General features: G+C 34.2%; 1 protein-coding gene across 2 annotated transcripts in view; it reads right to left on the bottom strand.

Moving 5' to 3' along the window:
• Positions 1 to 23: 23 nt before the first annotated feature.
• LOC125059645 (transcription factor Ken) overlaps positions 24 to 17,784 on the bottom strand; it is a 30,397-nt gene continuing 12,636 nt past the window's right edge. For both annotated transcript variants that reach the window (XM_047664153.1, XM_047664152.1), the window contains exons 2-5: positions 4,009 to 4,191; positions 3,616 to 3,736; positions 3,046 to 3,510; positions 24 to 2,903 (exon numbers count right to left, since the gene is read on the bottom strand). In XM_047664153.1, coding sequence (XP_047520109.1) covers positions 1,980 to 2,903; positions 3,046 to 3,510; positions 3,616 to 3,736; positions 4,009 to 4,184 — 1,686 coding nt within the window. In that variant the 5' untranslated portion in view covers positions 4,185 to 4,191 and the 3' untranslated portion in view covers positions 24 to 1,979. The remainder of the gene's footprint in view (positions 2,904 to 3,045; positions 3,511 to 3,615; positions 3,737 to 4,008; positions 4,192 to 17,784) is intronic.

The raw sequence follows: 17,784 nt of genomic DNA, 5'->3' as shown, positions 1-17,784 counted from the left end.
AAATGGAAATGAAAAACACTAGCTGTGTAACTAAAATATTCTCGTTATTTAATTTACTACGGTAAGAACACATTTTTACAGAATGTTAATGTACTAAATAATATCTACAAAAAATTGTACACTATGTGAAACTTATTACATACGTTTTAATTTACAATTAACAGAAAAATATTCATGTTCAACAAGTATTAAGTTAAGCTTCTTTTTTCATAAAACTTAAAACTAAACATTATATTTACATTAGTTGGCGTCCTGTACTAATTTGTTAATTTATAGTAATTGTCTTGATACAAAAACATTTAGTATCGATTTTTGAAAAAGGAATTTCTAGCGATTACACTGTAATGCTATTTCGTATAAAAATGAAATACTAATAGATTGCATTGTTTTTAGGCAAACTTGGCTCCTCGCCATTATATCACTTATTGTGCTAAGCATGTAATATCATGTTTGTTCAGGTTACGTATTTGCGGCAGCGATAACGGACGACATTTGTCATGTAAATTCTTAACACTAACTATATTTACAATTACGTAATTCAAATTTGGAAAACGCGATGGAAGACTGCGTTCTCTTTCTTACACTAACAGATTATCACATACATGTTAATCTAACAAAACCTCAATCACAATGATTAAGTTGTTCCCAATTAAAAATAAACGTCAATATCGACGTAAAACACGAAAAAACAAAGTCAGGTATATAACGATAGGTAACATTAAGACAAAATTAAAGCGATTCGACAATTTGTCATTATTCTACACTTTGAACGTGTTGGTAACTTTATGTCTCTAAAATAAGGTTCGATTTTTGAATTGCACAACTCCTTGGGAATGGACAAAATGTTTAATCGACTTCTGAGTATTAGAATATTGAACATTGCATTGTCGTTTGCCAGACAAGAGAAACACACCATTCCGAAATAATGTAATTAATATAAACTGAGTAACTACATGATACCATTTAAAAATAACTGGCCATAGTAAAAGAATACTTAAAAGCTTCGAAAGATTTAGAATAAGCTTAACAACTAACGTTTAATACTAGAATAAATTTATCAAAAATAGAAGGATAAATTTTAATACAGCGTAGTGGAATTATAGAAGTTATAGAAACAAGAGAATAGTGCTTAGTCATGAGATTATTAAATTGGTACCTACATACTTTAAAATTAGGCATTTCAATTCAGGTCCCTATAATTTCTCTTAAATTGTACACCAAAACAACGTCCATGCTTTACAAATCTTTGGTGCTCATCCACACTGCATAACCGGCACTAATGCTGAGTTTAATTTAAACATACGAACACAATTTTATTTCACATATATGATAAAACTAATATTGAGATTTTAAGTATTGTTTGAAAAGCTGCGAAATACATTTCAGATGTAATTGGAACATAGTATGAAGAATTCAATCAAATATATGCTATGGATGCATAGTATGTGTTTTCTTTAAGGTAACTTTTGACAATGTAAACACAACTGGTTCCATACTTTGTATATAACAAGGGTAGCAAAGAAAATACGTCACTCGTTTCACAAAATGATAATTTATATTAAGAGGTAGTTTGTGTGACGGCCCGAGGTTATCGCAACTTTTCTCCTACGTTTTCATCTATTTTCTATTCTTAAGGAATTATGTGTCGGTGGCTTTACATCATATTTACGCTAATGAAATACAATTTTCAAATAAATACTATCTCGGAAGGTATTGGTCCCGAATTATAATTTTTAAACAAATTATAACATTTTGGACCCATTCGGCAAACATGAACCTAAAATATTAGTCAGTAACGACACATTCGCTATGACCTCAATCTGTGAATGTTTAACTATGAGTATCGCTCTGCGATTTCATACCTTATGTACTAACACTTATTATATACCTTTTTAAACACATATCACAATTTATCTCTCAGCGCGAGAGGAGTTTCAAAGTCCAACAAAACGCGTGTTGCCGCGTCATGATGACGGGCGTCATTCATGTAGATTTTTGCTTAGTAGAAGGCTATTGTGCGGTCCGGAAAGATGTCGAATTAGTTCAGGTAAGGCCTCGAAAGATAATTGACAGAAACAGCAGTTAAATCTTCCTGGCGTATTGGTTCTCCCGTCATTTTCGCTGGATGATATCACGTTTCGATGAACCGAGCAAAGATGTTTTAAGAGATGAGCCTTCTGCTTAAACATGGCGACGCAGAGCCGGCATGCAAATGGTTTTTCTCCAGTGTGTACTCTGAGATGTGTTTTGAGATTCCATGACATGCCAAACTGCTTGCCGCAATATTCACATCTATATTCTCTGACGGGAGCCTGTTTACTTGAGCCCTGTTCATGTTCTGTTGTCGGTGTATCATCTCCGCCCATCTGGGGCTGGCAAAGCCAAGGTCCCCAAGATCCGGCGCTTGGTGGTCGGTATTTACTGAGCGCATCATCATGAGCTGCAGCAGGCGGTGTAATGCTTCTTTCTGGAAGGTACGGAGGTGCTGACGCACTCAAAGGGTGTAAAGCTCCAAGCCTCGCTACTCCAGCAGCTACGGGTCCTTGTGCATACCGTAAATGTGCCATTTCTTCCAAATAACTTGGCGGGAAGGAAACAAATGGGGGGTTCTGTGATGGTGAGTTATGGAAACCGGGTCGACGTTTTCGATGTGGTGTAACAACGTAATTTTCTGGAGATGTCTGGACAAGTGACATTATATCTTGATCGGGAGGCTTAAGGTGGGCGTAATCTTCCAATTTCACGGTACGTAAATCCATTTCTGGTGGCTCTAAATAATGAGATTTTCTTTTTGTTCGTTCACTGCCTCTCCCTAATCTGTCGCTTAGTAGTTGTCTTCGATATGTTGGTTCAGGTGGCGGATCTTCTTGACTTGAGGTTGTAGATCGTCTGCGCTCGATATTCTGAAAAGTACAATTTACCTGTTTTAGCTACTAAATCGAACTTGATAAATTATTTATAAGTTCTTCTTTATAAGTTAATCTATACAATAAATCTTATTGTCTGGCTGGTAGTTATTAAAAATTTTATGTTTGAAAAACTTACCTTAGCCGCAACTGTTTCAACATCCAAGTCTTGCTCATCGTGTTCACTGCCGGCGTTTTCAGAGTTTCTTGCAACGGATAAATTGACGGGATTAGATGAACTCCGTCGGCGTGATGACAGCCGACCACACTCCTTTCCATCTCCATCTGCATCATCTTCATCCCTTTCATCATTACTGCTCGTAGACATATTTTCTTTTTTTATACTTAATGATTCTTCACCTCTGTCCTTATCTCTGCTGTAACCTGCACCCGGTGTAACTCTCTCACTCTCTGAATGTGAAGATCCTGAAGGCGCATCATGCTTACTACTTTCGTTGCTGTTGATATCGGTCCTTTTAGCTTTTAATCTATCACATGATCTGTTCCGTTCTTCTGCTTGTTGTCGTTCTTTTGTAGATTTCCAGACATCTGATTTAATTTCTAGGAGCTCAAATAATTCTTGCATATCATCGATTTCTCCAGACTGGAAATAAGACACAATATATTAGATACTGTCCATTATGCCATGTGTTTTTTGTTATTAGCTTTTTACTATACATAGCAAATGATTTTTACTCAAAATACTCACCTCAATGTATGCTTGACCGCTGTATAGGAAAACAAGAAGATGTCTCATCAGCGTGCTGTTTATACCAGACATGTGGATGGTAACTGGGTTTTCAACAGATGGCGTATCATCCAAGATTTTTCTGAAAAACACAGGATACAAATTATTTATATTATTGTTGATATAGTATTCGGACTATAATAAAGGTGTCTTTTTTGTGATATAGTCATATTTAAGTCTTACTCCATTACGTTTACATATTTCATCAAAAGGGTTAAGTCCAATTGAGTTATATTTCTTAATCAAATAATTCATTTCCAATTCAAGATTCTTATGCTTCATGGCACTATTTCGTGGACGGTTCAATTTACTTTTAAATATGTGCCTGTAGAGATGTAATATTTCCCCAATTACCTGATTAGTGGGCTAGCAGCTGCCATGACGATGCGGTGGGCAGCCAATGGCACAGCGTCGTCGCAAACCAGCACCAGGTCTGAGTACCTGGCGCCTCTCCACGCCGCCCCCACCTCGTTTAGGATGCAGGCGTGGTGCTTGCCGTACGTCAGAGTCAGCAGGCCCTCGCCCATCATTCCAGCACTGAAATAGAGATAGACTTTGATAAGGAATAGGAATATATTAAGTAACATAAATTTGTAGTAAACTTTACGAAACCCCAAATTGAAATCACCCAAGTATGGTACATAAATATAAAATATAAAACATACACAGATTCACACCCACACACATACACATAATTTACACCTACACACATACCCTATGTGGTTTCCTCTATATATTGTAATGTAATGTATTGTAATGTAATGTATTGTAATGTAATGTAATGTATTGTAATGTAATGTAATGTATTGTAATGTAATGTATTGTATTGTATTGTATCTTCTGTCGATCCGAAGTGGTGGAGGCCTGATGACCTGTAACACAGGTACTACTACCTTTAGCAGGCATCAGTCTCACACACTTGCTTTTTTCATAAACAGAAGTATAATATAACTGTCACTTCCTTATGTCCTAAGTTTAAGTTTTTGTGAGAAAATAAATATATATTGAGGTAAAAACCTTTACATAATAGATTTGAAAGAATACAATACAAATCTCTTTCATGACGTATCCCATTCTATTTAAAAAGTAGTGCAGTACATATTAAGTACTTTAAGTAGGCTTATCTAAAAATCGCTTATGAAGGCTATTTTATGTGTGATTCGCATTTTAACAAAGAGATTTTACCTATGATACTGCCATTGTTTTGCCTAATATATTGTACGTAGATAAAACGTTAGTTTCACTTTATAAGTTTGGCGTGCCTGTTCCTCTCAGATTTAATTGGAATCAGCAAAATTACAGTTTCGTGAGCATTCATTGTTATGCGATAAGTGAAATCACGCTGAAATAGCTATTACGTTTGCGGTTCATTAGGCTCGATCTATGTCAGACTGAAAACCGATTTAAAGCAAGACAAGGTTGTAACAAGTGAACTGAAACGAAACGTCAATATCATCGCTAGCGGCAAAATGGCAACTGAAATAGGTTGACTCATTTTTAAGTCGCGTATTTATTTATAAATTCATTTAATTATGTATGTAGACTAAAATTAGTTATGTTAAATAAAATAAATCAGTGGCGCTGTTTCATGATCATTTTTCACACACGCCCTCGACTTTTTGGGTCTAAGACATGTCGGTTTCCTCACGATGTTTTCCTTCATCGTCTGAGCGAATGTTAAATGCGCACAGTAAGAAGGCCATTGGTGCACCGCCGGAGCGAACCTACGACCTTAGGGATGAGAATCGCATGCTGAAGCCTCTAGACTAACACTAATGTAAAAAATTAACTATGTATTTATAGAAATACATGCAATTGCAAGGTCTTTTATATGCGGTTAATAGAGATACTTAAAATATGATAATTCTATGCTAAAGGTTTTTTTTTTTTTAGCGCTATTTTGCGATATCTATCAGAACTTCCATCTTTTTATTCTTCAATGCAAATATTTTCTTAGGTGTTACGAGTATTTGGGTATTTTTTCCTATGCTTATTTCAAGAGCAAATATTTTTATTCTAATGGCTATCAATACATTTCACAATTCGATGAAAGGTTAATAGGTGAGATGAATTTTAATGTTCTAGTAGTGGAAAGCCAAGCAACCTTGGCCTGTATTGGAACGGCTATTAGAGTTACCGTAGAAACGCTAGATTAAAGTGATGAGATTCAGAAGCATTGTTCAGTTTTAAAGTCACATACAGTTTATGACCTTTTTATTGAGCAATTGCGTTGATATCTCAAAATACATTACGTATTATGTATGCTGACGATTCTACATTTACTTAGAAACAAGAAAGCATTTAGGGTGATCTAAAAGTAATATTTGAAAACTTAGCAAACTTTGCGCGTGACTCCAGATTCATGACCCCCGATTGTTTGACACTCGGGGGTCATGAATCATTTGTGTCAAAAGCATTGACTGTATATAGAAGTTGTACTTATGGTTTAATTACGACTCTGATCTTACCCTCCACAGTTGACAAGAAACTTTTTAAAGGCTTGAAGCATAAAAGAGATATCTTAATATATTATATAAATTACGTTGTTTGTCCGCTATGGCCTCCTAAACTACTTAACAGATTTCAATTTAATATGCACACCGTGTGCAGTTTGATCTAACTTAAAAGATAGGATAGCTTACATATATATATAATTCTACTGTACGTGTGTATGTCACTGAACTCCTCTGTATTTGAATGATTTTTTGTATGCTTTTGGCTGGAGCCCTGGATGGTTTAGATTTTAGATTCACAAATCCGCCCAGTAAATGGCGCTGCTCGGTACTTTCATACTTTGTTTAATATCCTAATCGCTTGAAATATCATGCAGGACAATGTCGGGTCTGCTAGTAACATATAGAACAAACTTTTTAGTTTTTAAAACAATAAATTTTCTCTACAAATCCATACGTTTTATAAATGATTGTTCATGGTTAAAAGCTTTGTTCCCTCACACGTTGTACGATTCTAATCGCACAATTGTCACGATTTTGTAACAAACAGTGCTTATTACAAGAACATAGGCATCGATTATAATAAAATTCGTTTATTAATTTAATTCATGTTATTAAACATACTACACAGTTGTAATTGTGTAATTATGTGATAAACATTCCAAAAGTTATATTGGCTTTTTTTTTTATGCCCCTTCACTGAACAGACAGAAAATTTCGGCGTCTGTTTCATTGAGAATTTTAAGTAAAGTATGTAATCAAGCTATTTAAAACACAGAAGGCAGTTTTAAATTAAACATTACCTAATTAAAATTACTTTTTGTTCCGGAATAAATTAATTAAAAAAGCAATTAACTTTAAAAGAAGGGCGAGTCCGTCGACCAATATTTGACGCGTATTTCTTTCATGAATGTGGTAATTACTCGATTAGTTACTTAACATCAATTGAGTATGTAAATAAAAAAGTAATTAGCATAGATAATTAATTCTTATTACGAGTATGCAAATGAATAAAAATGCCTCCAACAAAGACGGCATTTTCTTGATTGCGGAAATGTTGTCATTGACATTTTTTTTTCGGATGGCGTAATGACAGTTGACAAGGCGACTTGTTTTTTTTTATCCTTTTGATAATGTACGGTTAAGTCATCTTTTCAATATAGTAGAACCATCGAACTGAAATCTTCAGTCTTCTCTCATTGACTTTTACAGTCTGTGGAGTTATATAAAGTAAAACAAAACACGGTTGGTGCGTTGGTGATTAGTCTACACTTCGAGTCCACGCTCACGCGATACTCTTCGTTTGACAATTCACGATGATTCGAAACGCGTTGTTTATTATTTTGTTTGACATTCCCAACCATTAATTCTCTCTAATAATTCGAATAATAATGTCGAATACAACGTAAACCATAAAGTAACCTGACCTTTAGAGGGATACGCAAGTTCATAAAACATGCGAACGTGTTATTTGTATAATGACTTTATAGTTATCATAAAAATAGTTACAATGTAAGCCTGCGGTGGATCGTGATGCCAGTCTCCTTGATAAACGAATGTGGGCCGATTAGGGCCTAATCTAAATGTTCATGTAAGGTCACTAGTTTATTTTATAAAGCAAATTTTGAACTATGAAATAAAGTTCTCCAGGCCTATAGAGATCAACTATGCAAATATAAGTACCTATTTATCTGTGATCACTCTAGTTTACTCCATAGAACTCGTACTCTAAAGGAACTGATGTCCAATATTCACCCGAAAATCGAGATTAAATAGGAATACAAAATTTTTCATCCATGGACACTCACTTCCAGAAGCAGCAAGTGCATTGACGACTTTAATGAATAGGTACGCACTTTTCTTGAAGGAGCTTAGTCTCCTACGTACATCGAAATAGCATTTAATTTTTTACATATTAAAAAATACCTCGCTTTAAACTCAGTACCGCATGATCTGCAGTTGAAAAAATTTTAATACCCCGATTTTAATATTCCGATATAGATGGCGTTTTAGTTATACACGCGGTACACTTATTCTTATTATGATCTGAAAATCTAATTTGAAAGATTATGTATTTCAAAAGTCATGCAAAAAGTCGGATCTTTCTAGGTGTTTTCCAGCCATGCGTGTCAAGTTGCCTGAGAAGACTCGCCTGCCATTGTCCGTGTGAAACCAAACGAAACCGACATGACTTTGATACGTACAGTTTATGACAACGAGTTGACACCATATTGTTAAGTCTAATATACAGTACATATACCAAAATGTAAATAATACAGTAAAACATCTTAAGATTCATATTCGTATAAACACGCCATCTATCGTGTAATAGCAAAACTAAGCTAACACTCTACCTACTCAACTTTTCTCTTCACTGCATTTATCATTATATCAAACAGATGGCGCTTGACAAGTTACATAGTAGAGTTTTTTCTCGCGTAATTGACCTTCGCTACAATTGTAATATACTTTCACCACTTATCAGTTGAGTAAACATATTTCCGGAAACACGTCAAATACAATCACTTTTACCTTGCCCACTTGTTGATTTTGTCGGAAGGAAAAAGGCAATTGGGCCTTCCGAATGAGAGAATTATACTGAGTTACTTATACATTAAAATAGTAGCTACAAGCTTTCTCTTAATGTATTATTTAAAATGGTATTAATTCAAGAAACTCAAATTTGTCATTTAAAATTTGTTGACCGATTTAAATGGCAAAAGTAACAAAAAAATATCGTGTTCTGTTTATGTTTTCTCTTGTTTTTATTGGCGTGTAATTAATTATATACTTAAGACTATAACCCAACTTAAACAATAAATAGAGGTAAAATAAATACAACAATATATTAATGAAAAATAAAAGAATCTTTACAGTTTATTTTCAAAGAAACACGACACAGGTGATTACGGATAAATTAGATTTTTTATGAAACGAAAAAAATGCATTACAAGCATTCAAATACGCCATAACCATAACAATAAACAGGAAGAATTGTACCTAACGCATGTAAACAGTAATAAAAATATCTCAATCGTAAAGAATCAAGTGTGACTCAAGGCTAGCACACTAGTTATATAATAATTAAACATTGGCCTAGAATGGTCATGTTTGAGATTATTGTTCCATTATTGGTAATGTAACAGGATGGAAAGTGGCGCCGATTAATTATTAATTATAAACATTGAAGTCCGAAGTTTTAAACGCAGTTTTTTAACTAATGTATTGAGCTCCGCATATTGGGTATTTGTAGAAACCCGAAAACGAGGAAACATTGACATTTTTTTAATGTAATGTTAAATGTAATATTAGTAATAAGCGGTAAAACCACTAATCCACAAAATAATAACGGTAAAATAGTAACGGTTTAGACATTAGTCAGTAATCATAGATAATGTAAAATATATTATTTTTGTTTAATACATACGGTAAATGACATTCAAATTACTCGTTAATTTTACAAAATGGACAAATTTCTGAAATCCTTTCATAAAATGAACGGCTGCGTTGCCTGTATGAACGCGATATCGTCTAACGCCCGAACCCAATAATCAATCCACAATCCCATCTCATCAGACCGTGTCAGTCGATCGATCTCCTATCTGCATCCCAATAACCAAACCCTACAAAGACAATCCATTTTTGGCGACAGATAAAATGCTCTTTGTCGTTCCATTTTACCGAGTTTACACTTATATTTGATAATCAATGTAAACCAAATAAACTAAATAAAACCGTACAGATGACATTAAAATATACATGTGTATGTATAAAACATAACAAACAGTTTTTTAATTATTTAAAAAAACTGGTGTAAGTTAAAATCTGTTAAAATAATTAACTGTTGAAATCGAGCTTTCGTCAACTGTCATTTTCATACAAAGGTCTATCCACAGACACTGATACGACCTCCCATGGATAGCTTATATCGACAGACGGCTATTACAATCCGTCGATTGGTTATTAGCACCCTTGTTACAACATTTGTATGTATTAAGATTACTATTTTTATATTATTATTAAGATACTCAGATGGTGAATTATGGATTGAGATAGGTTATTGGGTTCGCGCGTAAAACTACACGGATTTTTGTACGACTTTTACACATAGGTATATGAAATAGGTTTTGTTACTTGACTAAAATAACACGATTACTTTTTTACGAATCTAGTAAAAATATAATTTAGTTAGTATTAGGGACTTTTTTAATTGGCTATAAATAATCCGTGGGTAAATGGTGCATTTGTTTGCAGTCTATATTTATTTGGCACGAAACTCATAGGCACAAGAATGTTTTGTAAATCAATTGTTTAAATGTTAATTTACTACGTGATTGAAAGCTAATATCATTTGACTCACTTTAACCTATATTAATTCAGGGAAGTACATGCCTTTAAATTGTTATTAAATATAGATTTTAATTCTTAAATTTTTACAATAATTGAGTTATTATTTATTTATAGATGTTAAGTATATAGTTTTTTTTATGGCTCTGGCACGGTTTGTGCATTAGCCAGCGTCAAGTATAAGATTTTTATAATTCTTGCTTTTTGCCTTAGAAATTCGACCATGTCCTCCATGTACGGTTTAGGCACTCGCCCGGTACCGCACAACCCTCCCAAACAATTTTTTTAAATTAAATTAAAACTTGCCCTCGAACCGGGAATGGAACCCGGTACCCCTCACCTAGCTGCCACTTAATAAGACCGCTAGGCTATGAGGCCCTTAAGTATTTAGTTAAAGAAGATCTTCAAGAAAAAGAACTTTTTAAGATCCGATTCCCATGGTTATTATTAAAATACGGTTAAAGAAAGAAAATCGTTTTACCTTCCAAACTGTTCAAATTGGTCAATATTATTTAGCTTAATCATTATTTACTTAATTATGCTAACAATATAAATTTTTACTACTTAATACTGAGTTACTCTTTATAAAGGCCGATTTACATTATCTTAGTGCGTGCTTAGGAGAGTGCTTTAGTACAACTTAAAAGGCAAGTTCTTTAGCGTAGCGTTTACTAAAGCAAGTAGCGTGTACATGTTTCAACTAAAGTACTATCCTAAAGCACTCTCCTAAACACTAATGATAATGTAAATCGGCCTTAAGGCATGAAGTTACTGTCCTGTCCTGTGAAGTTAATTTACAAAAAAAGATTTTTAGGATTAGACCCGGAAAACCGTCAACTGAAGAGTTTTATTAAAAACAACTCAATTACATAACTAGGAAGTAGTATTCTAGATGAAAGAAATTAATAATTGCTAATCAAAGGAAACAATAACTAAGGATAAACGGTTGAACGTTGTTTGCGAAACTCCGGTTCGATTGCAAATTATGAAATTCGCTAGTGTCGAGTTAGTCAAGCGTTGCATTGGGAAAAAGAACTTTCCTTTTATTGCTAAACGTTACATTATTATTGGAAACTGATACGACATTATAACCATTTATATATGTCACCGTAAAATTGTAAACACCGTTAGATTGTAATCTATCTCGCGAGATTATAAACTGTCGAAAGATTGTGAACCTCAACGAACTGCTTACAATTTAACGTATTATATATAATATTATATATATTCGGTAGTTATATGAAATTGTTGGAAAATAAAATTAATCTGTAATTGACCAAAGAAGTTTGAATGATAACTAAGTTAGTGTAGTACAATCTACCAAATAATAATATGTTAAATTGTAAGCAGTAAGCTGAGGTTCACAATCTTTCGACAGTTTATAATCTCGCGAGATAGATTACAATCTAACGGTGTTTACAATTTTACGTTAACATATATAAAACACTAAGACTCAATGTCAATGTGTACTTAAATTTATTGTCACATCGACATAAACTGTCAATGTGACATTAATGACAGATGAAATATTGAAGATTACAAATTTTTTCCTTAATGTATACTGTATACTGTATCCTACATAAATACATGCAAAATCATGTCACACATCTGAGCGACGGTCAGATAATTTTTAAATTTGCATAAACGTCAATTGCTTTTGTTTATTTCCTTGAGTAAATAAAACATCAAGCAGTAGCGCAAACAAACGTTTTTCGAACCCAAAATTGTGAACAAAAGATCTATTGTTATAATCGGCTAAAATTAATGACTAATAACTGACCATTTTGAATTGTATTTCAAAGGAAATAATACCTATAATTGCTTAGCTTGAAAAGGAGTTTTAATGAGCTCAATAAAATTTAAACAAAGGGTCAAATTGCGGAAGAACCTTTTGACAGTTTAAAAGTAGGTCGAAATTATTTCATTACAATAAGTCAAAAGTCGCTTTATTAATTTTTGTCTTTGCCGATAAAACTATTGTAATAGAAATATAATTTTGGTACTAATACGTACGCTACCGCGGCAAAAATTATTATTATTTATTGTTTGGTTAGGTTAAGTTAGTATATTAATATTTTATTAAAATCACTTGAAGGTGTTCCAATCAAGGTCCCCAAAGACACCTATATAATCAGTATAATCAAATTCGGGCGACGGATTTCAAAATCGTTACCAGAATTTTTGCCGCGGTGGCGTTAATACTTAAGTACGATAATTTGTGTAATTGCTGTCATAACATCTCAAGACCTTCTCGCGTATTAACTTATAAACAAAACACCGAACCACTTCACACGATTAGGTTAGACCTAGAACACGAATGATACGAGGTCAATTGCATTACGCTTCTTACAAGTAACACGACATCTGATAGCAATGTCAGCGTAATCGAAGACGAAAGCCAGTTGCCCAAGACACAATTATAAATGACCTACCAATGATTTGTCATTTGTCTTCATATAAAATTAGCCAACGCGCGTAAGACAAATTACTTACGTCAATATAGGTATCCTTTCACGCTTGAACGATTTTATACATAAAACACCATTAAAATAAAGTATATAATAAATATTAATGTAGCCAAATATTATCGAGATTGCATTTGAATTCATGAATGAATATTAGGATTATAAGATGAATCTATTATAAAAAGTTTATATCATATTTGCCACAATATTAAATGTCTATCAAGATATCGCCTTTCCGTCGAATCGTATTTGTTGAGTGGTGGTGCACAAAGCGATCGCCTGCGCAGTAATAAATCTGAACGTAAGGAATGCAGAGAACAATTATATTGTCTAGAATCCAGGTTAAATCTCAGTATGCTCCGATGGGTTTTGATTGCAAACTAGATTCTGACAAGCCATCCGTATGGCGTCACTCGCACAAAATCCCATGGCCCGATGACATTTCATGCTCCATTTATAAGATTGAAATGATTGGATAAATTGAATTGTTCATTTATAACATTCGTTCGCTTGCAACGTGATATATAAGGCTTGTTCTCGCCAAAATACAAAATAATTATTCAATAAGGAAGAGTTGCGAGGCGTGAGACCGTCTGAAGTGATTCCGGTAATGATGAACACGGTACATAGCAACCAGACCCCTTTCAAGCGTCTAACGCTATGACAGAAAACGATAGTGATGTAAGTAGATACAGGTCGATAGTTGTCAAACAGGAAATCGCAACGCGTGGTTTGCGAACGCACACGGCACACGCTTTGTAGCTGTGGCCTTCGAACGAAATGTTTAGTGCCAGCAATCCAGCATCGAATGCTGAATCGTACCACATACAACCATTATGTAATCTTCACAACAAATGTTCATTCATAACAGCTACTGCTAATTTAGCGTCGGCGCATCACTGTTTAGAAGCTAAATTCTAAAAGCGGTTCTAAACAGATCATTGTGTAGGCGGCATTTTTACGCTATGTAAGAGGTTATCAAATAATTTCTTAATTACGTACGATAACAAGGAAACGAGTAAAATAAGAACCGTAATCGAGATAACTACTTGTTTTAATATTGTTTATTGTGAGTTACCAATTATATTTTTAAGCTCAATAAATGTTATAATTAAGAGGTCTGAAGTAATAATACTTCAAAACAGGGTAACATATAACCGGTAGAGATTTGTACATCATTGTATTAGATTGAATTGCAAGGGCGTGTCGCTAATTGTACAACATAAAAGTGTTCTTATACACTTTGCACAGCTGTTGTACATTGCTGCGAACACGCCGCAAATTATTTGCATTGTCAAAAATTTTGTGAATGTGAAAACTTCCATTTACCGAGACATCGAGGCCATGTCCTAACTGTGTTGGCAACTCACAAATGAAATTATTTATAAATGGCATACCCTTGTGTGTCTTGGGCCGAAAGCGCGAATGAGTCTTACCTTCGTCGATGCTAAAATAGATTCCTCCACTCTTACCTTGCGTTTGATTGACGATTGATCTACGTGCCAGATACACTCACTGACAACAAACATTATGGCTGTCGATTCCCCATACTTTTACATTTATTAGCGTAAACTTTATAGCAAGTACATAAATAACAGTTACATCCTCCGCTTTAAGTCTAAGGTTACTTGATAGGCATCAGCTTAATGCCCTAAGCATATTTCTATATTTTGCAACATTCGTTTAGAAACAAAATCGAGTTCGTGTTCGACATTTCGCGATCACTGCGGCAGTTAGATGACTATTTATAAGGAGCGTGGCTTAGAAAAGGTCGGATTTGATTGTCGAGTCATTTGAATATATCTTATGTTATTACGGCAAATTATGATGGATTAAGTCATATGCGGCAGTTCTCACGGTGCGAATTCAGTTGACCTTGAAACCGGTGGATACCTTGAACCACTTGGTATACCCACTTATCTATATTTACCGATCAATCGAAACGCCGAGGACCGAGCGTTAGAAAATTCATACATAAATATAGATATATGAATCCATTAGCAGCATCTCTCGCATACCGACTATTCTTCACTAACGAGGCGAGGTGAACTAGACACGACCAAGGTCCATTTTGAAATAGGATGGCACTTGACCTTCGAGATGAAAGTCAACAATATTGCGCAATATATCGACGCGAGCGCAGTACTTAATGCTAATAACCGAGTCCGAGACATATTGGAACCTGATCATGACCCACATAGCATGTTCAAGGATTTCACATATTTGGAAGATTTCAAAACTGCTAGATTTATTAAGGTGTGTTTTGTTAGCGTGTGCGTTGTCAAGGCGTGTTCAAATATTCTTTTACTTGAATTCAATGCGCATTATTGTGACCACAATATCGACTTGATTACCTACGTTCGACTGTGGCTGACACTTAAAATGATTCATGATGACGATCCTGCATTCCAAGAAGATATTATTACCCGACGTGCTAATTTTAAGTGTTTATTATGGGCAAAGAAATAGGTACGAGTACGCTCCACGTTTGACAAATGAGGCAAATTGCTGGAAGCCAGAGACTGGACTAGATTTTTCACTACTCCTTTCTACTCAGTTTATGTTGAACGGGTTGCACACATCCACGTTACACGTGTTGAATGTGGCTGGTGTGTGACACACACTTGCGTGCCTGCGCGAGAGTGCGCGTAGATCTGTTTGTTGCATTGGAGGGGGCGGTAGGGTCCGCAAGTCGGCTCCGCGGTTTTGTAAGAACGCTTTATTTCAAGGTCACTCCGCCTGGTTTTAGAAAGTTACTTTATGTAGTGCTAGGCGTTAGGTAAAAATTATGTACATTAGATGTAGCTTTATAACCTGTTGATTAAATGACATAAGATAGAGGTATATAAACATAGCAAAATTAAATTAATATTCAATTCTTTTATGTTTAACAAAAGATAATAAGAGGGGTCAAAACATATTGTATGTCAAAAGAGCCGAAAATGAATAATATTGAACTACGCAGAACACAATGGCTTATTGCGTCGTAAAACACAACTTTCGCTATTAAATCGTAAACTATTCTACAGTGAATGAATACTTGGAATTGTGACCTAATAGCTAACTAGCTAATAATAATAGCTAGTTTGTTTGCTTTTTCGGGGTGTTCATGTTCACAAATTAAATTGATGAGATTGTCCATTCGATTCCACAGCGAGATTTCACAGCGGCAACAATGAAAGGGAATGATGAAAGAAATGTGGAAGTTTAAGATTATGGTTTAAGTAGCAGTATGAAAGTGGAGTGTACACGAATATAGTTTCAACACGCAACCTATTCAGGAATCGTGCAGTCATCTTCGAATTTCACATCTCCGCTCTCCTTATACGTCGACTTCTCGCTGTCGAAATGATGAAATTTCGTCGGCTGCCATTTCGGCTTGCGTAATCGTTCACGCTAAATTTTGCTGCCAGAGAAAGTATACGAAAGGTTTTACGTAATGTACACGTAACTTGTAGCTACTCGGTTTTGATTTCCTTGCTTTTACGAAAGATTACGTCAGTTTTGGAAGACATTTTTATTGTTAGATTTGCGTACTGTTTAGTCTAGAATCTAGTCTACGAAACAAACAATAAAATTGCTTGGTGATACTTAGTTTTTAAGACTTCTAGACTTAGTAAAGACAATATATTTGAGATGAATGAACAAAAAATATATGTAATCAGGTATTTGTCATTGTTTTAGCTTGTATTATGACATTGACGAGAGCTATGAAAGGTTTTTAATAATATGTTACTACCAAGTTATTTCTTAGCATTTCTAACATAGGAATGTCGCATGCCTATATCTTATTAGTGCCAATAATGTATGTATGTAACATTACTTGTATGTATACACAAACTTAGCAATGATGCTACACTTTGTACTAGGTAATTTTGCTTCCACATGGAGTGCCAATTGTACTTGCATTATTTTCATATTCTTATCTTTGACATAATTGTTACAAGCAAAATACTGAAATCTATCTATCTATCTATCTATATATGTTTAATGTCTAATGGTTTGCGCATGTACCAGTACGAAAAAGGACTACATAATTTGTTCTGTTGTATGACTGTTGTCAGCTTATTTAATATAGTTTTCAGACAAGAGTTAACAAGAGTATGTTGAATATACATTTTTCGGCGTAACTGTACATGTATGAAATGTTTCGTCCGTAAACTTTAACCCAGATAGATACGAGGCGTCCGAGTAACTGAAAAGGCAATTTAACTCTTAGTACGTGACTTTTGAGAAATCTTACAAACAACGCAATTTTCCACTATAGTTTTTCTCGAGAAAATAATGTTGGCTGAGAATATATAATGTAACACACGTCCTTCGAACTATTTTCTCGTTATATTCAAGTTGAAATGGACTTTATTCAAACTCAAAATAACTTTATTCATAAAGGTAAACAAGTACACGAACGTCAATAGAAAAAATGTTAAATTAACTCTAAATTTACATTTATTGACTTTGACAGCATTTTAATATAATACAAAGAAAATTTTTTAAATTTTTTTTTATTATTACCTTAAAATAGAAATGGGCGTATATATGTTTATGGTTATATTAAAAAATATGGTAGAACCAGCTTTATGAAAGGTTTATGTAGTATAGGCTGTATTGAGAAGAGGAAATAAAAGCTAAAGGAAAGATTGTAAAATAGTAGCGAAGATTAGAGTCAAATGGAAGAATTTGGAGAAGGCTTTCACTCCTTCGGTGGCCGTTTACTAATATTAAATAAAATAATAACATAAACTGCAATCCTTATTATACTACTCGAATATAGGCTATCTTTATTTTATTTCTGTAGGCAATAGCGACATATTATTAACTGTACATCGCACATGAATTTACAATGAAATTATTGGATAATTTAA

Source organism: Pieris napi, chromosome 20 (assembly GCF_905475465.1).
Source record: "Pieris napi chromosome 20, ilPieNapi1.2, whole genome shotgun sequence".
Classification (NCBI taxonomy): Eukaryota; Metazoa; Arthropoda; class Insecta; order Lepidoptera; family Pieridae; genus Pieris; species Pieris napi.
The sequence above is the reverse complement of the archived record's forward strand: the minus strand, read 5'-3'. Positions and strand labels throughout refer to the sequence as shown.